The 24,445-nt window shown below is 43.6% G+C and overlaps 1 protein-coding gene across 1 annotated transcript in view; it reads right to left on the bottom strand.

The window, feature by feature from the left end:
- LOC306931232 (calcium-activated potassium channel subunit alpha-1-like) overlaps positions 1-24,445 on the bottom strand; it is a 247,320-nt gene that overhangs the window by 72,640 nt on the left and 150,235 nt on the right. Inside the window, 4 exon segments of the mRNA XM_079512515.1 lie at positions 4,592-4,683; positions 9,533-9,703; positions 16,449-16,524; positions 17,518-17,593. Of these exon segments, the coding sequence (XP_079368641.1) occupies positions 4,592-4,683; positions 9,533-9,703; positions 16,449-16,524; positions 17,518-17,593 (415 nt within the window).

The raw sequence follows: 24,445 nt of genomic DNA, 5'->3' as shown, positions 1-24,445 counted from the left end.
CACAAAGGTTAGAAGCACAAGCGCGTGCACACACACACACACACACACACACACACACAACACGCATGCAGTGAAATAACTACATCCACAAAGGTTAGAAGCACAAGCGCACACACACACACACACACACACACACACACACACACACACACACACACACACACACACACACACACACACACACACACACACACACACACACACACACACACACACACACACACACACACACACACACACACACACACACACACACACACACACACACACACACACACACTTTTCTCGTGATTAATCCATTTGTGCGTTTGTATCGTACTGCTGTACTTTTCAATCAATCAAAATCATACAGCAGAGTAAGCCTACTGTTCTAATCGAGAGGGGTAATATGTTTCACAAAATCTGAATTTGCTTTAACTAACTTTCAACCTTGCTTCCCTACCATATTGTAAAAAATTCAACATCTTTTTCAAAAATATACATAATCTATAAAATAATCCCTAAGAAAATAATTGACAGTTGCAGCCCTGAGTGTGCGCGCGGGAGTGTGTGCGTGGTCACGTCTAATTAGGTGGTTAGTGTGAAGGTCTCCACACCTCAAGCGGTGAGCCTTCACAGAAGACACAGGGAGGTGCACGGTGGGGGGAGTGTGAGGGGAGGGGGGGTTCAGCCAGGGTTGAGGGCCGCTTTCCGTGCCAGGCAGCCCCTCCGCTGCAGTCTGGCCCTAATGGAAACCACAGATCTCCTAATGGAAACCACGGCATGCATGCAGCTCATAGCCCCCCCCATCCTCCAACGCAGCGCAGAGCGGGAGCCAAACAGAATGGAACGCCTGTCGTTACGATATGAGCACATACGGTCTGATTCCTGTCACTGAGCTGACTGGGGTCCACGGCTGCACGCTACACTGTACGGTCTGAGTCCCATGACTGAGCTGACTGGGGTGTATATCCTACACTGTACGGTCTGAGTCCCGTCACTGAGCTGACTGGGGTGTATATCCTACACTGTATGGTCTGAGTCCCGTCACTGAGCTGACTGGGGTGTATATCCTACACTGTACGGTCTGAGTCCCGTCACTGAGCTGACTGGGGTGTATATCCTACACTGTACGGTCTGAGTCCCGTCACTGAGCTGACTGGGGTGTATATCCTACACTGCACAGAACACTGTGTACAACAACTACCGCCCAACAGAATCCCTGTATCTCCATTATTCAACCTTTGATGTTTTTGTTTTGTTTTAATTCATTTCATTGTATGAGGGCGACAGTGGCTCAGGGGTAAAGTGGCCCAGCGGTAAAGTGGCCCAGGGGTAAAGTGGCCGCACTGTCCAGTAGAGAGGCCGGATGGGAACCGTGAGGTTCGATCCCAGAGTTAGTGTCGAAGTGTCCTTGAGCAAGAGTGTGTGTGTGTCTGTGTGTGTGTGTGTGTGAATGAAATCTATGCATAATCTATCATAGATAATAGATAATGTAAGCGCTTTGGAGCGAAGATGTGCGCGTTGTGAGCTTGCAGGTCAGGTCGTCTATTTTCACCAGAACGATTTTGAAAGCCAAACTGTAAGTGCTTAAGTCTGTCTGTGGATTTGGTTTAAAAATATTGAACAACAAGAGCTTTGTGATTAAATAATAATTATCTTTTTTCCTCGATTTCCTGAAAGGTTTTTTGGAACATACAAGGTTTCCAGCCGACAGCAACACGAGGACTCGGTATGGATCCAATAGAGCAAACTCTCACTTCCAAAGAGACCCTGAAGGGTTCTGGTTGACAACGCTGAGGCTTTGAGAGAGACATCTAAATCGTCAGGGTTCCATTTAAGAATCGCTTGTGGTGCGTCGTGACCTCATTGTTTGGGAGCGCCGCAATCAGTGGAATATTTCCTAATCTTTTAATCTCATTTCCATGACACAAACTTTTATCTTCCCCCCCCTCTCTCTCTCTCTCTCTCTCTCTCTTTGCTGACAACTAACAGTAAGTGAATGATAATGCCTTTTGAACCCCCGTAGGCAACAATAAACCCACATGACAAACGCGTTTTGTGTCCCGCGTCACGATCTCTGCGAGATACACACCAAACACAAGCATAGATAAATGATTATCGCCGCTGTCAGGACGGAAACCTTGTATGTCCAAAAACTGTAACTTTTTTTTAGGAAATAGAAATAAATAATAACCCAATGGGTGCAATGTTGTACTTTTCAACAGTTAAATATTCATATAAACAGCCACTTTCACTTTCAAAAATAGTGGTGGGAAGATCTACAAGCTCACAACATGTTGTGGCACATTTGCACGACTAAAGTAGGACGCATTCATTTCCCCCCAAAAAAATTGAGATGGAGATGCGAGGTTTCTACCCGACGGCGACTTTATGCAAGGAGCCCTGGTGCCAGTCTAAGCCCTGTACGTTTGGGTGGGTAGGTTCCTGATTGCTACCATATGCATGGAGCGTATGCCTGGGCCAGGGAGAGAGAGAAAGAGAGAGAGAGCCGAGGGGGATCTGGAGGGTGGGTGGAGGTGGGGTCGATGTGTGCGAGAGAATCTAGTCCAAAGTTTTGACAAGGCCTTCTCTCAACACCCGCCTGGGAGTCCAGGCCTCGGGTCAGCGGCCAAACATAACATCTCATCAATCTTGTCTCAATGACAGGCAAACATCATCAAACAAAAGGCTGGTTTCTAATGCTCCGCTCCGCCCGCGCTCGACTCCCTATAACCCCCCCCCCCCCACACACACACACACCCCCCCCCACACACCCGCCCCTGAACATGAACTAGAGGAAGAGCACGCGGGAAATGGGGTGTCAGAGGAGAGAACGGACGGTGGGAAGAGAACAAAAGCAGAAGTACACCCTCCCACACCCGCACAGCCCTACCAGTGGTGGAAAAAGTACTTTTACTTAAAGTAAAAGTACAGTTTCCACCACTGCTCCCTACCCCGGACGAGCTCCGACTTGGAGTGCCTGTGTGCTGAATAGAAGTAACGTTTGAGCCATAAGAGGACGGGATACACACAGCCCAGTATGCGATTAGGACAAGTGGTACGACTGTGCATTATTGTGACACGACGACAACAACACCACACACACACACTACTAAACTACACAACTACTTGTGTCCGAGAAGACGAACCAGACACGTGTAGAACAACAACACAGCCTCTGGAATGCACGCACGCGCGCACGCACGCACGCACACGCGCGCGCACACGCACGCACACGCACACACACGCACACGCACACGCACACACACACACACACACACACACACACACACACACACACACACACACACACACACACACACACACACACAAAACACAGACAAGCACCAAGAAAGCAAGCAGGCAAAGCAAGGCCGAAAGCAATTTGAGGAGCCTCCAATGGGAGGTCGAGGCATCCAGCATTCACAGGGTGTGGGATCTGACTGAAGATCAGGGCCAGAGTCATGTCGAGCATTGATGATGCGGGCGGTCAGAGCAACAAGGCACATGGTGATGATGCAAATCTTAACTACGTAGACAGCGAGAAAAAAAATGCTTTTTTTCCCTCCTTAACAAACCATAGAGGCCGTGATCAATGAAAACAAAGATCGCAGGCCAGATAAAAACATGCTCAAAATGATGCAGATAAGAGGAAAGGACAAAATAATAAATGCATAAATAAATGCATGCGGGACCATCTCGAGAGCAGAATGAAACAAGAAAAGAGAGTAAGAGACCTTGAAAATAAATCGTGCAACGGTCATTGAAATTGATGATACTGTACTTAAAAGGACCACCAATAATAATGCACTTGCAAGATTTCCAAGTCTTTTCTATTTTCTCTTTGAAGGAGGCAGATAGTATGGTTTTCATGACTGTGTCTGTCATATATTAAGGAGGGTCTGGACGTGAATCCACTGAAGCACATTAAGCAAAGGGACAACGAACACCACATACGGTTAATGTAGCACTCTGTCTCTGACTGTGGGCTCATGGAAGCTTCCAGTTTGCAAAAATGAAATTAAAAGCGCAACACAGGATGTTTCAAGGGGGTAAGCGGAGGAAGAAAGACAGAAAGAAAGAAAGAAAGAAAGAAAGAACAGCACAGCACACAGATGAATTATAGTAAGCGCTGACTGGGGTGGAGAGAGAGCGAGAGAGAGAGAGAGAGACAGAGAGAGACAGAGAGAGAGAGAGAGAGAGAGAGAGAGAGAGGAACATGGACATGTGTCATTATGGCCGAGGTCTCCAGTCTTACTGTGTGACTTATTGTTATTATTATTATTAAATGTATTATTACAATAATAATAATTTTACTGTTCTAAACAGTCACACATGTGAGTCACACAACCACACCTCTCGGATCCGGATATTGAACTTACTTTCTGCCTCGTGTCGAGTTATAACTCCCTCCGTATTTCTTCCGATTTAGGATGAGAGCGGCAATTTCTGGCACGTAGCGAGCAAACATGGCCTACATGCGTGGAACAAAAAAAAAAAAAAGAAAAGAAAAACAAAAGGCATGCAAAGAGAGAGAGAGAGGGTTCCACCGGCACACAGAGAAAGAAACACAGCAGAACCGGCCGGAAGGGGTGGGTGGGATACTTACTTTCTGCCATTAACCGCACTATAGGAACCACCATATTTCTTGCGGTTTCCTATTAACTCTATGATTTCGGGGACGTAGCTGGCAAACATGGCCTACAAGGAGAAGATAGGAGAGAAGAAGAAGAAGACTCTAAAGCGCAGTACATGCTCCTTCGTCCGTCGACGTCCGTTTCTCGGAACCCGTGCACACCCTCGGATGTCCCGACTCTCCCAACTAGGGTTCGGAAAGCCTGTCCGAAACCGGGAAAGGTTTTTCCCCGACATCGGAAAGGAGTATGTATTGGCCTTAAGTCATCCTAGTATAAGACTACTTTGGCCTTCGGTGGTGTGGGGAAGCTGATGTTTAGGACCAGATTGCTGGTGAGATAAACAGATTATTAAACTGGGAAGAAGAATAAAAAAATATATCTCTTACAGATTTAGCACTAGATTTAGAGATACAGAGGGAAAAAAGGTTTTGTAATAATAATAATAAAGTATTGAAAACAATACATGAGTAAATGTAATTGGTTACTTTCCACCACTGACTGAGAGGTCTAATCAGGAAGAAAAGAAACAGCCCCAAGTGCATTGGTTCGTTGCTACAAACTTGTCTCACAGCTGGCAAAATGGTGATTGCACCTCGAAAGCTTCTCGGCGGTGCAGAACTGTGCACCGGGGAGGGGGGGTTGAAAAGAAGACCTATGTGCCATGTTTAGTCCAACAAACACAAGGTTGGTCTGGCAGGTTGATTTGAAGAGGCCAACACCTGATGTCCCATAGCTGCAAAATGCATTAAGACTCATTGTGCTGTTGGGACTGGAGAAATGAGCTGGATGCATTTTGCAACACAGCAGAAACCTAATGTACAGTAAAAAAAAATTAAAAAGTGAGGGGCGCTCTTATCATCTTAATGATGATGTAATGATGATGGTGTTTGACAAATGGTGTCAAAACAAACATTAAATTATCTTTATTGTTAATGGGATTTAATGTTTGTGTTAGGGACAAGATGGCGTACATTTTCCATTCATTGTCAATGGTGTTTTTAAAACAAACATTGAACTAAAAACAAACATTAAACCTATATATAGGAGAGGCTAGCGCCCCCCAAAAATAGTGTGGCAAAAAAAAGCCAGATAAAAGGAGGGAGAAAGCCGATCTTCAAGCTCACAATGCATTGCGATGCATTGTTGTTGTAATCAGATTAATATAGCAAAACAAATACATTCAGGGGTGGAGGAAATATGAATAAATGACCTGAATTTTGAGGGTTACATGCGAAAGCTGTAGGGGGGCAATTAGCCATGCCCTACAACCCCAGATATAAGAATGTGCGCTGATGGCGTGAGTTTGATGTGAGACCCGTCTTCATACATCCTGGGACCATTAACTCTGACGAGCTGCTGTACTGTACTGTACTGTACTGTACTGTACTGTACTGTACTGTACTGTACTGTACTGTACTGTACTGTACTGTACTGTACTGTACTGTACTGTACTGTACTGTACTGTACTGTACTGTACTCCTTCACATGTGCAACTTATGCAGCCATCATGTTACTACTTACTGAATACACAATATCCTTCACTACATGATACTAATTTATTTTTTATCAGTGTTACATATGGAACAAATACAATCCAGAAAATGTAGTGAAGCTCACAACACGTTCTGAGATTGTATCAGGCTGAGCTATTTTCAAATAAGAGTAAATACACTAATAAATAAAAACTAGACTAAAATGTTAGGGAGGGACTAGTGGAGAAGAGATCCAGTAGAACTCAGTCATTTTATGCGTTTACACTCAGCCAAGCCAAGGGGCACACAGCTAAGTAGAAATCAGGCATTAGGACGCCAATCACAGCCCGCCGAAATTACATTTTGTTGACTAAAATCTTATGGCATTTAGTCCAACTATAGATAGACTATGTAAAAGTAAAACATTTCAGATGACAAAAATGGGATTGTATTGAAAAGAACATGACTAAAACTAAATAGAAATGTTCTGTCAAGATTAACACTGGCGCGCACGTGCATGTTTGTATGTGTGGGTGCACAGCCCTGACAGGTCACTAGAGCCAAATGAGGTGAAAATGGGGATGATGATGATGAGGATGCTGATGCTGTGGTTGCTATGGAAACAGTCTGGTGGGCCTAAGCATGGTCTCTCTGCCGCTGTGTTTGTTGGAATTTTGGGAGGAATCACATGAAGGGGGGTCGTGGGTTGAAGGGGGGGGGAGTACATGTTACTGAGACCGTAAGTGACACTCTTACGGCGACACTCTTACATAAGTGACACTAAGTGACACAATCTGTACAAACCGTTTCCCCCTCAACGGTGGGTCGCTCCACAAGAGGTCCAAACGGTCTGTATGTAAATCCGAGAGTGTAGTTACAAATGGACCTGTTACGTGTCCATTTGGTTCCACTTGAAGCACCACAAGTTGCTTCCACAGACAGACCCCTGTGGACCCCTCTGGAGACCCCATTCTTCTTTTTTTATATAATTATTAACTTTTCAGCTCGAGGCCCAAAGTAGTGAAAAAAGGATTTGTCTTTTCTTATTTTTAGGGAATTCCTTTGCGAAACGTTTGAAATGTCTTTGTTGTTAAAAGAGCGAGCGTGACCCACTGATTGGGAAACAGTGTTCTATAGTCTCTGTGTCACACACAGACAGAGGGGAGGGGGACGAGGGGGACGAGGGGACAAAGGAGCACATAGTAATACTTACACAGTAGGATGCTCTATACTAGTCGTGGTTCTCAAACCTTTACACTTCAAGGACCCCCCTTAAAGTAAATTACTTTTTTTCTATCAATTACTCGCCCGGTGAAGCCTTGAATTCATGGAGATTTTCCTTTTTGTTTTTGTCACATTCCTGTCCCAATAATTCAATAATTGATGACTCTGCAACATTTTAACTATATAAGATAATAATATGAACTCTGCTGTGGTAGGAGACCAACATTTTAACTATATAAGACAATAATATGAACTCTGCTGTGGTAGGAGACCAACATTTTAACTATATAAAACAATAATATGAACTCCAAAACAACTCTCACAGTGTGATCAATGATGAGCCGATGACACTGATGATTAAGGTAAAGTTTTAAATAAGGGTTTTGCTCTTGTTAAGATTGGTCTCCTTTTAACTTACAATTAGTTAATTAATAATTAATACTTAATTATTGGCTCAGGAATACGTGAAAAATGAATTCAAGGCTTCATAGGGTGAGGAACTGAGAGAAAAACTATTTTGGGTGAAGTATTCCTTTAACTCTGACAGTATACAAATGGGACCAATAATGGATCCTAACGGGTCCATTTTGGTCCCATTTACTGTATACAGTCAGAGTTACAGACCTCTCAAGGAACCCTGAGAGTCCCCAGACCAGTGTTGTTTTCCTCGACTAATACTATGAAGAAAAACGTCGACTACCTTATTTCACTGACAAAAACTACATAAAAACTAAATAAAATGATGACTAAAACTATGACTAAATATACTGACAATTTCGTCAACAAATAAAAACTAGACTAAAATGACTAGTGGACAAAAGATCCAGTACAAGTCATTTTACACTTGGTTGCATGCTGAAAATAGCAGATCAACAAGCTCACGCTTTGTGAGTCACAGCAAGTGTAAAATCAGTCATTACGATGGCATCAACGCCCACCAAAATACATTTTAGTCGACTAAATCACCTGTATATTTAGTTGACTAAAATCTTATGACATTTAGTCGACTGAAACTAGACGAACACTAAAACATTCCGGGTGACTAAAATGTGACTAAAACTAAATGAAAACTATTCAAGAGACTGACTAAAACAGAAATTTGCTGCCAAAAACAACACCGGCCCAGACCACACTTTGAGAACCACTGCTCTACACTATTACATTATTACAGCAGGCAGCAACATATTTACTACATTTCAGAATAAAATAATACTCTCACGTATTTACCACATTTCAGAATAAAAGTACTACGATAATATGTCTTACAATCGTCGATGTGGGGCGGAAACGTTGTCATTTCCAAAACGGTTACTTTTCAGAAGATGAAAAAGGAAAAACATAAAGAACCCGTTTTTCCAAAGGATTCATTATTAAGTTGCAAGCTGTTTTTTGCAAGCTCGGCAGATCAGCTTTTTATGCTACTTTTTACAGGACGTTGTCAACTGACGAAACATAAAACGAGGAATTAATTCATATTAATTAATAATAATAGTAATAATAATATAATTAAAAAAATTACATATGGAGATACAAGGTCTCTATGCCCAACAGCAACGATATATATCGGCATGTTAACTATTTAAAGGGATATTTCACTTTTCAAACATGTTTTTTTTAACGTCTACTCTGGCTTTTGTTTTTGCGTTGCTTGATTCAGTATTTATATATTTTTACATACATTTTTATCAGACAAGCCCGATTCCTATACAAACCCGTTCTAACTTCAAACACCATTTTGACCGTGATATATACAGTAGATTCCTTGAAAACTGGCCGAGACATTAAACACATTTAAAAGTGAAATATCCCTTTAAACATCGACAACATCGTGCATAATTTTGTCTCTGTCAGGTGGAATCCTCATATGTCCAAAACTGTTACTATTCAGGATTCAAATAAAATAAAATAAATAGCCAAAGTAGCAGATATACAAGCTCAAAATTGCGCTGCTTTGCAACACGTTTCGAGCTTGCAGATCTGCTACTTTTGATGCTTTTTTGTGACGCTGTAGTTAAGTAATATGATAAGTCATTTACGATAAAACAAATCGTTAAAAGATGGAGATAAAGAGGTTTCTGGCCGGACAGTGACGATTTGTTGGTATATATGGATGGGGACAGGCAGGTCGCGGAGGGAAGGTGGGGGTGACATGTGGGATGGGAGGGTACAGGGCTAAAAAAATCTTTTTTAAAGATTTTTTTAATTTATGTTTTTTACCAGACCACCGAGGATGAAGAAGACCATGAAGAGACGTCCCAGGGTGGTCTTTGCGTAGACGTCCCCGTAGCCCACCGTGGACATGGTGACCATCAACAGGTACACACACTCCCAGTACGACAGGGACTGGGAGTTCTGGAAGTTTTCCCACGGGTCCCCCGAGTTCTCCACCTGGAAGAGATGGACCACATGATGACGGGGCAGCAGTGTTGATTTCCTCCACTAAAACTATGAAGAAAAATGTTCGTCGGCTACCTTTTTTCACTGACGAAAACTAAATGGAAACTAAATGAAAACTAAACTATGATGACTAAAACTATGACTAAGTATATTGACAATTTCGTCAACAAATAAAAACTAGACTAAAATGTTAGTAAGGGACTAGTGGACAAGAGATCCAGTATAAGTCATTTTACACTTGGTTACATGCTCAAAATAGCAGATCTACAAGCTCACAATGAGCTTGTAGATCGGCTATTTTCAGTAAGTGTAAAATCAGTCATTACGACGTCATCAAGGCCCTCTAAAATACATTTTAGTCGACTAAATCAACTGTAGATTTAGTCGACTAAAATCTTATGATATTTAGTCGACTATTTTGACAATTTTGAAGGAAATTTGATTTAGAAAAAATACAAATATTTGAATTTGTTCATGTTGATGCGTTGATGTGAGATAGAGAAAAAATAAAACCATATGCTTCTCGGTTATTCGATTAATCGAGAAGCATGTGAAGGAAAGAGTAAAGTAAAGTAATTGATAGTTGCCGCCCTAGATGATAGAGCAGTCAGAAGCAGCCTCTGATGTCCACATGTTTTCCATTCGGAAAACGGCGTTGCATACAGCCAATACACCTACAGCCCTGTTTGATTGAATCCAGCTACAAGTAGCACTCATGCTTTCAATACTGACAGGAAAGTTGGTTGGTACGCCGAGCTTAGACTACCATCTAGTGGTAATGTAGTGGTACAGCATGCTGAAGGTGGACCCTCAAGATGACCCTGACATGGAACTGCTTTTTTAGAAAACTCACCAAGAAGTTACCGAAACATTAACAAAAATGTTTGTGAGCTTGTAAGATCGGACGTTTTTGGGCACCCCCGGAAGAATAGGGATACTGGGTCGTTCAAGTCGGAACGACTACGACTAATTAACAGCTGCTCTCAAAAGCAGGAGCTTCCTTTAAACAAAGAGCACAATTAAGCCTTGGCCACCGAGAGGAAGAGAGTATTCGATATACTTTGTAATTCACATATTTACGAAATCCAATAGTTTCACTCTTTTGCTTAGAAATTATGAAGTAGTTCCAAACCTATAATGTGAGATATTGAATGTGAAAAGGAATTAATTAATGCTAGGCTAATGAGTACTATTAAATCCTCAGCTTTAGATGATTTATTTTCTGTCAAGTCCAGGCTGTCATCCGTCACCTCAACTCAAATTGAGTTTGCCGCCTTATGCTTAATTTATGGCCCGCTGCATGGCGCTTCCACATGCCAAAAATAGCAGATCTACGACCTCACAGTGCGTCATATCCGCAACGGGCTTCAGGCATTTGGCTTTGATAAATGAGTCGCCCGCACTCGCGCGCGCCTGCGTCTCTCTCTCTCTCTCTCTCTCTCTCTCTCTCTCTCTCTCTCTCTCTCTCTCTCTCTCTCTCTCTCTCTCTCTCTCTCTCTCTCTCTCTCTCTCTCTCTCTCTCTCTCTCTCTCTCTCTCTCTCTCTCTCTCTCTCTCTCTCTCTCTCTCTCTCTCTCTCTCTCTCTCTCTCTCTCTCTCTCTCTCTCTCTCTCTCTGTGTGTGTGTGTCTTTGCCCTGGTGATCTTTGTTTTATGGAGGAAATAAGAACAGAAAAATAAAAGCAGCACAGGTCACTGAACGCAAGTTTAGATAAGGTTAGTATGTTTTGATAATACAGGTTAAAGTGCATTATAATACACACGTGTCAGGGATGTATTTAAACAAGTCAACAGAGACAGTAGCTCCAAACACCAGAGTGAAGAGCTTGAGAGTGGGAGCCACAATGCTGTCGTGTGTGGCCTTGTTGTTACTAGGCTTCCTGTCGTGTGCAGAGGCAAGGGGAGACACCAAGTTTAGCTTGAATGAGATTCCACAGCAGCTCGTTAACAGTGCAGAAAGGATCAGTGGTGTTCACACTGCAGCGCCCTCTACCTTCAGCCAACAGACCTGCCAGCCTGACATCCATGCTGTGCTGAGAGACATGACCGCTCTGATGACAGAGCAGAGAATTGAGCTACGGCAAACCCAGCAGGAACTACAACAAATCCAGCAGGAGCTCCTTCTGATGAAGGGTAATTACAGACTATGTTTTATGAATTTACTTTTGCTGAAATGTTTTACAAAAATGTTTTTAAGCGTGACTCTTTTAATGTGATATTTTCTCAACTTCTCTTGATACCATTGAAGCCAGATCGAATGCCACAGAGCATCAAGTACAGTTTCTACAGAAGCAGCATGAAGGTATTGAAGAAAAATGTGTGTGTGTGTGTGTGTGTGTGTGTGTGTGTGTGTGTGTGTGTGTGTGTGTGTGTGTGTGTGTGTGTGTGTGTGTGTGTGTGTGTGTGTGTGTGTGTGTGTGTGTGTGCGTGCGTGCGTGTGTGTGCTTTAAGCAACTAGTCGACTATTCAACTATAGTCGACTAGTAAATCCAGTAGTTCACTAGTTGATAAGATTTTGTTTTTTTAAATAATAGGTAGTTAAACAACTAGTCGACTAGTAAACTAGGCAACTAAGTCACTAGAAGTGAAAGCCCTAGTGTGTGTGTGTGTGTGTGTGTGTGTGTGTGTGTGTGTGTGTGTGTGTGTGTGTGTGTGTGTGTGTGTGTGTGTGTGTGCCCCATACTGAACGGTATAAATGTTTAATTATTATTACATGTCATGTAACGTTTTACAGTGAAACAAGTGGCTTTCGCAGCCTCGGTTTTGGCCTCTGGAAGTGGAAACACAGGACCTTACAATGTTGACACTATCCTGACCTACAGACATGTCTTCACTAATGTTGGTCATGGATATAATCCAGACACAGGTATGAAGCATAATGAATAAAAGTTGTTTATCCAATGTTTTCTTTTTTTACCAGTTTTGTTCCTAGTTGCACAGAGCTTGTTAACTCTCTCAGCCACAGCCCCATCTAGTGGTTTGTCGCAGAACGCCAGGCTTTACGGCACTCGGGAAAGACTGTTGTTATATTTTGTATGATCACCTCAATCTGAGATTCAACCTCGGCGATCAAAGCCCGATCTTGCGTCAGATCGGGGTTTTTGTCTGCGAGCTCCAAATATGCTGACAGCATAATCGGAGCAAATATCATGCATAGGGGCCATTAGAATGTAGTCACACAAATTATGTTTTTTCTCCCATGGTTGTAGTACAATACAAGTATACAAGACACAAGGTGAAAGGCCAAACTAAATGTGCTTTCTTAATACAGGTTTCTTCTCTGCGCCCGTGAAAGGTGTCTACCAGTTTCATATCTTCGTCCATGGTGGTGGAGGAAGTCATGCCACTGGAGTTAATCTGGTTAAAAATGGCCAGCATGTAGTTACTGCCTCTGGACATCAACCTAGCCATGATGTTAACTCCTCTAATGGAGCCTCACTGCTGCTGGAGGAAGGGGATGTAGTCTATGTGAAACTCAGGGCTAATAGAAAGATATGGGACAGTGAATATCACCCTAGTACATTCAGTGGTCATCTGATGTTTACGATGTGAGGAAGAGAATACATTTCATGATAACATCCATGACTGTAAATATTCTGTTGCATCATCATCAACCTAACTAAGGGGGGAGGGGGGGGGGGGGTAAGTCCTCAAATCCCCCAAATGCATATAAAACTATCAGTAACTACTACTACTACTACTTGGAATGAGGGATGTTAAGGTTGGCAAATCAGGTTAGAGCATTATTCAAGCTGGTCGGCTAGGTGCAGAGAGCGGTCTGACTGAGCTTTTTTTTGGATGATTAAATTATGTTGGTTTGTTGCTGCGACAGTTAATTAGTAGCGTAGTGTTTCAAATAGTTTTAAATATAAGCCCTTTCATTTGAAGTATCTTATAAATGTGGGATCTTTGCATGCCATCCGGCAGTCAGGGCATTTAGGGGGCAATGTGTCTCCCCATGCTACTTTCCAAAGCGATTGTTTTAAATAACGCAATGTCCTGCTGCCTCCTGCATTATGTCATGTGACATTTAGAAACAGGTGGAACGCAGGACCATTGAGTGATTTCCAACGAGCGATTCCAACGCTCCATGCTGCTCAATGTTTTGCCACTCAGTCTAGATGAGGGGGGCGTGTCCCAGTGGAAAAGTGATGCATGTGCATACTCTATTACTTGTACAATTTATTTTACCAAATAAAGTCTATAAATCAATTCAGTACTTTTGAGATCCTATCCTACACTGATGTCACCGCCTACAGTCCTACACTGTAGTCTATAGGGCTCTAGGCTTCACTGAATACATATATACATATACATATCCTTGCTGTCAGGCAGACATCTAACTTTTTGTGCTTTTTTTGTAAATTAATGCCCTACTTGCGTCACACAAAAGCATCAAAAGTAGCAGATCTCCAAGCTCGAAGCCCGGTGCATTTTGAGCTTGTAGATCTGCTATTTCTATGATTCCTGAAAAGTAACTGTTTTGGACATAATTTATGAGGTTTCCACCCCACAGAGACAATTTACATTTGAGTACTATTTTGAGGGACTTTTTTCTTTACTCCAGGTATTTGAATTTTCTTGATAGTTTACTTCTGCAATACTATATGACAGAGGCAAATATTTTACTTCATCCCATTTACCACATGTCTTAAAAGAGTAACCGGGGTGAAATGCTAACGTTAGACAATCCGATGTCCATGTGCTTTTGTACTGCCCCAGTTCAGCTATTTTACTGCCTTAAAAATTGCATCGAGTCTGACCCCATTTTACTGCTGTGCAAACACAGTGCCACAAATATCTTCTGTTCCAGGGTGGGTCAATTGGCCTATAATCCGGACACTGAACGAGACAAATAGCGCTTAAGCCAAAGTTCTGTGTAATAAAAGCTTTCCTTACGAACGACCTCTCACACCTCAGTGAATAAACCACTTAAAGGAAGTTAAACTCTGCTCGCCGTTATGGCACCTGTTACAGTCTGTGACGTCAAGTGATCGACCACAGTATTTAACATCTAAGAATTGAGCTAAACTAGAATAAAACATCATTACATCATGGCTCGGCATTAACCTCAATAACAGTTAGTGGTTCTCTGATTATTTCGTTTTTGTTTTTTACTTAATGCCACTGGATCGGGAATGATTATCCTCTAGTTTCCCAAACACAGTCGAGGATACATTTTTATGGGTCATAGGATACATGTTTATGGGTAATAGGCCCATTTTCCCCCTTCGTTTACAACAATTATTTTTAAATTATTTCAAAAGATTAAAAGCTAAAACTAAACATTCAGGAAACAAATCTAACCTTTTTCAAAGTAATTACAGTATTACTATTAAATACTAAATAATTAAAGGAATTCCATGAATAAAAATAGTAGACATGTTGTGTGCTTGGAGATTATGTCTATGTTCTACAGTCTACAAGGAGGCAGATGTGAAGGTGAATGAGAGGACGTTTGGCACTACTACTGACAATACTACTGTACACTACAACCATATTTTTCCTTTGAATCCAGAATTATGAGGTTTCCACCTGACAAAGACATTAAGAAGAAAGAACAGGGGGGCATAGTGGCACAGTCGGTAATGCTGTCGCAGCTAGACGGTCCTGGGTTAGATTCTCGCTGGGGACGCTGTGGGCGTGTTCTCTCGTCCGCGTGCCCATACCCGAGGCGGGGTTGGCGAAAGGGCCTTTCTGTGTGGAGTTTGCTTGTTCTCCCCGTGTCCCCTAGGGACTCTCATAAAAAAAACATGCAGTAATCCTGGTCTCTAAACTACCTCCCCCTGGCCAGCCGGGACGCCTGATGGAAGGGAAAGGAACTGGTCGGAATAACGTGTTCCTTCCACGCGCTACGTCCGCCCTGTCAGGTGAAAAGAAGCAGCTTGGACTCTTCATGCATAGAAGGAAGCATGAGGTCAATCCGCTGCACCCCCAGGTTGGCAGAGGAAGTGTCGCGCCCAGGATTAGGCTAAATTAGATAATTGACACTGGGTGAAAAAGTTAGTTGCAAAATCGTGGGAAAAAATGTATAGTAAAAAAAAAAAGAGTTAAGAACACGTGTAACGTGTATTCTCAGAAATATCACAACCGTTCGCTACCATTGCAAATTCAACCCGTTCATTATACACCTGCTAGTCAGCTAACTGCTGGCCGCTTCCGCATGTGGTCACGTCATAAGAGTTATAAATAATAGAGACGGACAGCACCGGATTTCCACTTGCATTGAGTTGCTCACCCAGTGCATGAGGCGTTTTCACCCCTTCTTCTGGGTTGGAACCTTGGTTGGAAAAGTGGTGGGCTGAGCCCATTTTGGGCCTTACCGTACATGTGTACAAAGAAGCTAACGCACACGGGAGAAAACTGTAGAGGTAATCTTGAAAAAACAAGGGTGACCGCACACGCCAATAGCCAGAGTGCCAATATTTTATTAGGACAGCAGGTAAGACAAAAAATGAATCCAACGTTTCGGCGGTTAAGCCTTCATCAGGGAAGGCTTAAACGAACACATGAACATGCTGGGCCGAAAGCATGAACGAGCATCGTGCGTGCGCGCGAGTCATGAATGAGCACCGCCGCTGTTGTGTATTGGTTCGCACGTTCATGATTTATGGCCCAGTGCCGCTCGAGCTGGGGCTTGGGTCACGACGTGAGATGGAATGACGCAAGGTGCTGCGTTCGGGCAAAACCCTGATAATCAGAATCCTGTAGTGTGTGATGCAGGTTGTGTCCACTTACCAAATGTATGAATCCAGCAGCTGTCAGCCATGTGCTTATGAAGATGGAACACAGGTTCACCAGCTTGATGGAATTGCTGTGCACAACAGGAACAATAACATTAACATAAGAGACAGAACGACATTGGACACATGACATTGTCAACTTCCGATGAGTGCTGTCACCCTTTAGACTCCCAAACACGACTTACTCGAGTTGATTTATTTGTTTTATGAGATGAGATGAGATATACTTTGTCCAGCGGGGGGAAATTTGTCTTGGGCAAAGTGCACTAGTACATTTTGCCCCTGTGGGACAATAAAGTATATCTTATCAGCCGATTTTGATAACTTTTAAGACATACATGGTTTTCCGCTGACACTCGGACTGTGATTCGACACATGTTTGTATCACATGACCAGAAAAAAACAACGGATGCTCGTTTCTCAGGGCTGATGGGTAATTGAGTCCCAATGCAATCCTATGGAGAATCATGGCAGCGTCCGGGTGGCTCTGTTCTTCCTTGTTTACGATCGCGATGGTGGAATATTTTTGGACATTTATTTTAAGGTGGACTTTCGTGAAATGGAGGTACGTTCACAATCTGGTGATTCTTCAAAGGTTAGTTAAAAACTGCCGCAGTGAAGCGATGATTATTATTGAGAATTTGGTGATAAATGTGTTAAAAGGATCCCTGGCTAATAAGACATAATTATAATAGCCTGCCATTATAATTGACGCATTTTGAGCTTGTAGATCTGCTCCTTTTGCGGTTTTTGAATTTGAATCCTGACGATATATCTAAACTACAATAGACACAGTAATTACTAGACAGATGAATCTCAAACATACAGTAGTGGCAGTGGTTCTCAAAGTGGCCTACAGAGACCCTCAGCATTCCTTGAGGGGGTTTAATAGTAACATCCTCCTGGGGGATCCCGACTCCCGAGGCGTTCCCAGGCCAGTGTGGAGATGTAATCCCCCTGGTCCTTGGTCTGCCCCAGGGTCTTAGCTCCCAGTGGGACGTGTAACATCCATCCATCCACATAATACTGTATACAGTGTATATATCCTGTATGATATACTGTACCTCGTTTTCAGGATATTCAAAAACTGTAGGATTTCAGAGAACTGTATCAACCTCAACGCTCTCAGGAACCTTAAACCTGTGAGGGGAGAGAGAGAGACAAAGCGACAGAGAGAGACAGAGAGAGAGAGACAGAGAGATTATGTAAATTGACATTAATGCAGAAAGGGAAGACGAAGCACATGGTGTTAATCGAGGCGTATTCCCACATCTCTTTGCAGTGACAGCAGAAAGCAGAGGAGTAGATAATAAGGAAAGTGACAGATGAAAGGAGAGGTGCTCTGGTGTGGACGGACAGACAGACGGACGGACGGACGCAGTGACTCCAGCGTGTACATTATGAGAAACTAAATCACCACAGACAAAGTGGTGCGCGCACACTGTACCACAGCACTCCATTAAAAGGATTAGCATAATGGCCTCGCAGAATAAGTGAGATAGAAAAAGACAAGACCAGTCTGGGCTTATGTGCAGGCTCATCAACGACTTGGAAGATGGTGGCCGACTGTACATTACGTAACGTACTATAGAGTCAAAGTACAGATAACTCCACTACAAGAGAAAGTAGCTCAGTCAAATTGCAAGTACTGGAGTAGCCTATACTTCCTTTAAAAAAATACTTGTGTATGCAAAGGTACATCCAATATTAAAATTGACTTATGGGAGGACCGGCCAGCCGGCCACAACCAAGTCACTCTGACTTAGACATAACCATAAACAACCCCGATAAGTGCCCATATATAGGCATGTCACTATGACTCAGACATGTTGGCCCTCACATAGGTGTGAGGGCCAAGTAGCTGCTCAAGTGATTTTAAGTATTCAAAAGTACAAATTGCAAAGTGCATTTTCTTTTAATAGCAATGATGAAATTCATACATAATGAATGAATGAATGAATGAATGAATGAATGAATGATAAATACAACTTTTGAGATTTTCACGTGGGCCCTGATTGATCCCAAATAAACGTTTGACAGCTGCCGCCGTTCTTCTTCTTACCCCATCTGGCCAGGCAGCAAGCCCAGACCCACAGGGACTGGTAGAGACCCGTTGTCGCCTGTGGCTCCGCCTGTCTCACCCGGTAGCCGTTGTGGAACAGGTCGTCGCACGACTTCTTGGGTCTCCACGTCGCCTCGGTTGTCTCGGTGACGGACCTGGTGCTGGGCCGCCGGCACGCGTGCACCAGCAGCTTAGGAGGAATCATGACGATGCTATACTCTGACACCCGCTTCAGCAGGTTGTCTCCTTGCTGTGAGCTCGTGGATGTGCTAGTTTCAATATCGTTTGAAATAGGGCCCGCAGTGGCTCATTGACTTGGTAATGTTGCCTATACTTTCTTCTCCTTCCGAAAGAGAGACAAGTATGGTTCGTCCAAAGCAGTGCTGGAAACACCTTGGTGTATGTCAGGTATTTTTTTGTCCTTCTTGTGAAACCTTTTTCTTCTTTTCTTTGGTCTTTCGTTTTTCTTATTTTCTCTTACATTTTTTCTTTACGCCTCTTTTTCTTTCTTTCCGCCTTCTTTTCACTTTCTTCTACTCTGAGAAGGATTTCAGGAATGTCAGACGGGGAGATTATGGTTCTGCCAGAGACCTGTGTCCTGGATGGATGAAGACGTCTTGGGCACCAATCGAGTCCTCCAGATGTGTGGAATGCTAGTCTGTATGAGCTCAACCTGTCGTGTCACTCTCACCAAAAAACAGCTGTGTCATTGTGACCTAAATGCTATTAAAGTGTTTTAATCCCCGCCGCATGCACGCACGTAGGCACGCACGCACGCACGCACACACCTTTCAGCCAGTAGTGGAAAGTAACTATGTTTTATTCAAGTACTGCACTTACAGTGAGTACAATTTATTTTTTACTTCAGTATTTCTATTTTTCTGATACTTAAAAAAATGGTATCCGACTATACATCTCAAATATTGCACACACACATTCACCACACACACACACACACACACACACACACACACACACACACACACACACACACACACACACACACACACACACACACACACACACACACACACACACACACACACACACACACACACACACACACACACACACACACACACACACACACACACACACACACACACACACACACACAATGTGAAAGGTGGTAGGTGCCTAAAAGCTAAGCCTAAACACAGACAGGGGATTTAGCGGTGATGGAAATGAATTGAAAACTAAAGCAGGTGGAAAACACTAATCCAGACTTAATAACAAGTGAAGTGCCTTGTGGACAGTAGAACACAACACAGCACAACACAGCACAGCACAGCACAGCACAGCTACAACTACACAGACAGACAGACAGACAGACAGACAGACAGACAGACAGACAGACAGACAGACAGACAGACAGACAGACAGACAGACAGACGCACAGTGTAATGTCTTCAAATGTGAAAATGATCCGAGGATAAAGCAGATGTGACGCCTCCTCCCCGCTTCCGCTTCGTCTTAACAGTCACGTAAATTTGTCCTAATAAAAAAAGAATAAAAAACTCTATGTGGCATTCGGAGGTTGTGAAATAGTTGTCTGGCTACACGAGTCATGAGACTACCTCGACACACTAATCCAGAGGTAGCCGGGGATCAAACCGCCGACCTTTCTATTCCCTGAGCGCCTGCTCTACCTCCTAGGTTTTAAAGCCCCCCCTTGCTATCTTATGAATAAAAAATATGATTTAGCACAGATATGAGTTTGTGGAGCATTTTTTTTTCATATATACTACTGCTATTCGAAAATAGCAGACGACGAGCTTGTAGATCTGCTACTCTAAGAGAAATCATGAGGGGGGGTCCCAGCCAGGTCATGAAAAGGTTTGGGAGCCAGTGGCACAGCATGAAGTGCTCGTCAGAGCTCAGTACATCAGGTGAGCTTACCGAGGGGCTTAAAAGAGCAAGAGGTCAGCCGGTCTGCACGGATGCAAGTACTGCAATACACTATATATCTTGACCCATCATGACCCCTCTGCCCAAGTGTCATGTACAGTAATCACTGGCGGGAGAAATACTGTCAAATATATGCAGTCTAGAAAATTAAAGGTAGGGCAAGTGATGTACTATAGCTACTTTTCAGGATTCAAATAAAAAAATAGCAATAGTAGCAGATAAACAAGCTCAAACGCTTGTGGATCTGCTACATTTGAGGCTTTTGTGTGATGCGTATGGTAAGGCCGCGATGTTACGAAAAAACACAAAAAGTTAAAATATGGAGATAAGAGGTTTTTGCCCGACAGCAACTAAATGTACATTGTTACTGTCAATCACGTGGGTGTCATAAAACAGCAGAATACATTTTAGTTAGTGGCGTTTTAAAGTGATGGCCATCTTTGATTAATTGTCCTCCTTTTAAAGGGTGTGATTAGAATAGTAACACAACAACATGGCCGCCTGCAGCTTTCCTGTGCAGATGGTTGCGATGTGTGGCACAAATAGAAATTAATTTCATAAAGGTGACGGCAGGGGGCCGGGGAGGACTGCATCATTTACTAATAATGAGCAGAGCACCTGTGTTTGGCGTGCGTGCGTGTGTGCAGGGCTGGAATCAAACGCGCACAGATGCCAGGAAAAAAAACTGAATGAGCTCTCTCTAGCCCATAGAGATGTAAACACATGCACACGCGCACACACACAGTCCAGATGCTCATTGTGGGGATGTTCTGGGGGATGGTACCTGTGTGTGTGTGTGTGTGTGCGTGTGCCGTGGTTGTTTTCATTGAGAATGTGGAAGCCAGGACAGGTTTCTCTCGTCCCTCAGTCTCCCAAGCCCAGAGACAACTATTCCACTATTTACTGAATGCTACTGTATACACAGTGTGTAACTAACTATGCCTGCTGAAAGATGACAACGGACGCTGTCACCCATTCTTCATTTCCATCCAGGAAAACATTTTTTGAATATTATATATTGCCATTATTTTTTAACCAAAAAAGCCGGAAAATAGCAGATCTACAAGCTCACAACGTGTCGCAGCAGCCATTTCAACTATGTGTCAAATCAGACATACCTCAATATTCTCTAATTCCTCAATCAAATTTCTAAATTCCGGCTACAGGCTTTAGTTTAGACATACTATTGGTCCGACTGTCATTAGACCGACAACGTTCCTCAAACCCTAACCACAAGCACAGAGGCAGCACATGTCCGACCGTTGTTTCCGCATGTCGGTCCGGTGGTGTGTCTAATCTGCGCGTGCATCCCCTAAATTCCAACCCGAATCATTTTCCAATTGTAAATGTATCCCAAAGAATCTGTTCTAACCAATATTTTACCAATTGTATCCGGGTAGCTCAGTCGGTAGAGCTCTCGCCTTTGGACCACAAGTTCATGGGTTCGATCCCGGGCACCGCCAACTCAGTGAATGAGTAGCACGGCTTGGTGCAGCAAGTCGTGTGGGAAGTACTGGGAACTGAAGGTTAGGTGTGGCGCTCCACCTCAGCAATCCATCTCCCAGGCATCTATAGCGCATTGTAACAGGGACAGACTCCCGCGTGTTACCGGCTAATACCGACAATATGCCACTCCCTACCTACTACTTCTTCTAACCAATAACCATAGAACAAGCATTTCTGATTTTGTTGGTCTCTGTCAAAACATAAAACATAAAATTCAACATAAAACAACTTAAAATTCAACATAAAAACAACATAAAATTCACAAGTGACAAAAGCAACAGATCGACGAGATCAGATCTGCTACTTTTATGCTTTTGTGTGACGACGTAGTGTGATCAAGCAGGAACAAACTCAACAAATTAAAAGATGGAGATGAGGTTTCTGACCATGTTCTATCTATACTAATAAAATAATTCATCCCTTAGCATACAGCTGCAAATGAGTGGGAGCATTTGTCACGTGAGGCACTGAGCAGAGAGGCTCTACACATGAGGTTGCCTCATCTGACCAAGGATGGATGTGGGGGCAGCGTTGCCAGATTTAGCGAGAGAAACAAGCAACCAGGTGTACGAATACAAGCCCATAAGTATAACGCACACACACACACGCGCGCGCACACACGTGTATACACATTTATATAGCGGCTGGCACAAAACCTTTTAAGATGGGGTTCCGTGGCCAAATACATATCAATCAATTTGGTGGTAGATGACATGAAACCGTTTGAGAGCCACTGGCTTATAATACGCTGACATGGCAACACTGTAAGGGGAGTGGGGTCTTCCTGCCAAGTGAGCGCCGGGCCATAACGACATAAGGAGGACACACCCACGGCCATGCCAGAGATGTAAGCCTCTTTAGAGCAGGAAAGCCCTGCAGGTGCTGTAGCAGCTCCGGGGATGAGCAGACAGACAGACAGTACACCACCACGACCAGCAGGAGGCAGCGGCGGTTTAAAATCCAAGTCCTCTCTCTCTCTCAGGATGATTGTGGGTGCAGAGACGGTGCTAGATCCAGGCATTTATACCGATTGATGCTGTGCCCCTTTGGAAAGATTTTGTGGCCAAGCAGGGAGCATGCACCCTCATGAGAGAAACAGGTTTAAGCTGGTTAAACTTAATGGTACATGGAGAATTTATATAGCACTTTTATCCGCTATATACCGTTTGTACCACACTGTGAACCAGGGGGCAGTTTGTACTCATTTCAACCTGGTGTTAATTTGGAGGGCGGGTATGAGCCAGGGCTCTAGTGGCTAAGCTCCAATCTATGCTAATGGGGCACTGCTATAGAGCCCTCTCGGGTTCCCTGTTCGCTCAAAGTACTTTTTTTTTTTAAAGGAGATTAATTTCTTCATTTATTTTCCAGGGAACTCTGCAATTCCCTCTTAAATTAGCCATGCTCACATGCACTCACTCACGCATGTGCGAAGGCGGGCGCACGCGCACACACACACACACACAAACACACACCCTTCTTCCCTCTCGATCTGTGTCCAATTTGCAGAAGCAGTGAACAGGCACACTCCTGCTCGGGCTCAGAGCAGTCGACACTGTCCGTTGTAGCTACGGAAGTGTTTTATGACGAGGGCAGAAGGCCTCGCCAGCCTCCGGTGCAGCGGGGCGGTGTTCACTTCTCTCACGCAGGGTCACACGGCTGAGAGAGTGAGATGAGAGGTGGTGTAATTGTGATGGATTTGCCCGCCGTTTCCTTGCCGTTTTAACAGTAAGGAGCGAAATAGTCCACACGGAACGGAGGATAGAGAAGTGGTTCCCCCCAGTGGGGTCTGGGGAGCTCCATAATGGGTATCCAGGGGTGTGTGTTTAGTTTAGTTATATAATGTCCATTGGTGTGTATCGTATAAATTACGACGCGCGCACGCACGCACGCGCGCGCACGCGCACGCGCGCACGCACGCACGCGCGCGCGCGCGCGCGCGCACGCACGCACGCACGCGCGCGCGCGCGCGCGCACACACACACACACACACACACACACACACACACACACACACACACACACACACACACACACACACACACACACACACACACACACACACACACACACACACACACACACACACACACACACACACACACACACACACACACACACACACACACACACACACACACACACACACACACACACACACACACACACACACACACACACACACACACACACACACACACACACACCTTGACCTGAATTGAATAACAACCTAGAGTTTAATGGCCTACATTACACTGCAGTAGAAAGACTGAGGATATTTTTATCCCAGTGGTTCTCAAAGTGAGGGGTCCCTGAGGGAAACATGTGTTATCAATTAGAATCAAAAACCACTTCAACCTCTATAAACATCCTATTTTATGCTTAGATCTACTATTTTGAACAAAAACAAAAAAAAACTAATAATGTTATGTGACACATTTTAAATATCTTTTGAAACATTTTAAACAACAATAATGTTGAATGGGGGGGTCCCTGGCACGAAATATGTCCAGATGGGG

The sequence above is a fragment of the Electrona antarctica genome, assembly GCF_951216825.1.
Source record: "Electrona antarctica genome assembly, chromosome: 10".
Classification (NCBI taxonomy): domain Eukaryota; kingdom Metazoa; phylum Chordata; class Actinopteri; order Myctophiformes; family Myctophidae; genus Electrona; species Electrona antarctica.
The sequence above is the reverse complement of the archived record's forward strand: the minus strand, read 5'-3'. Positions and strand labels throughout refer to the sequence as shown.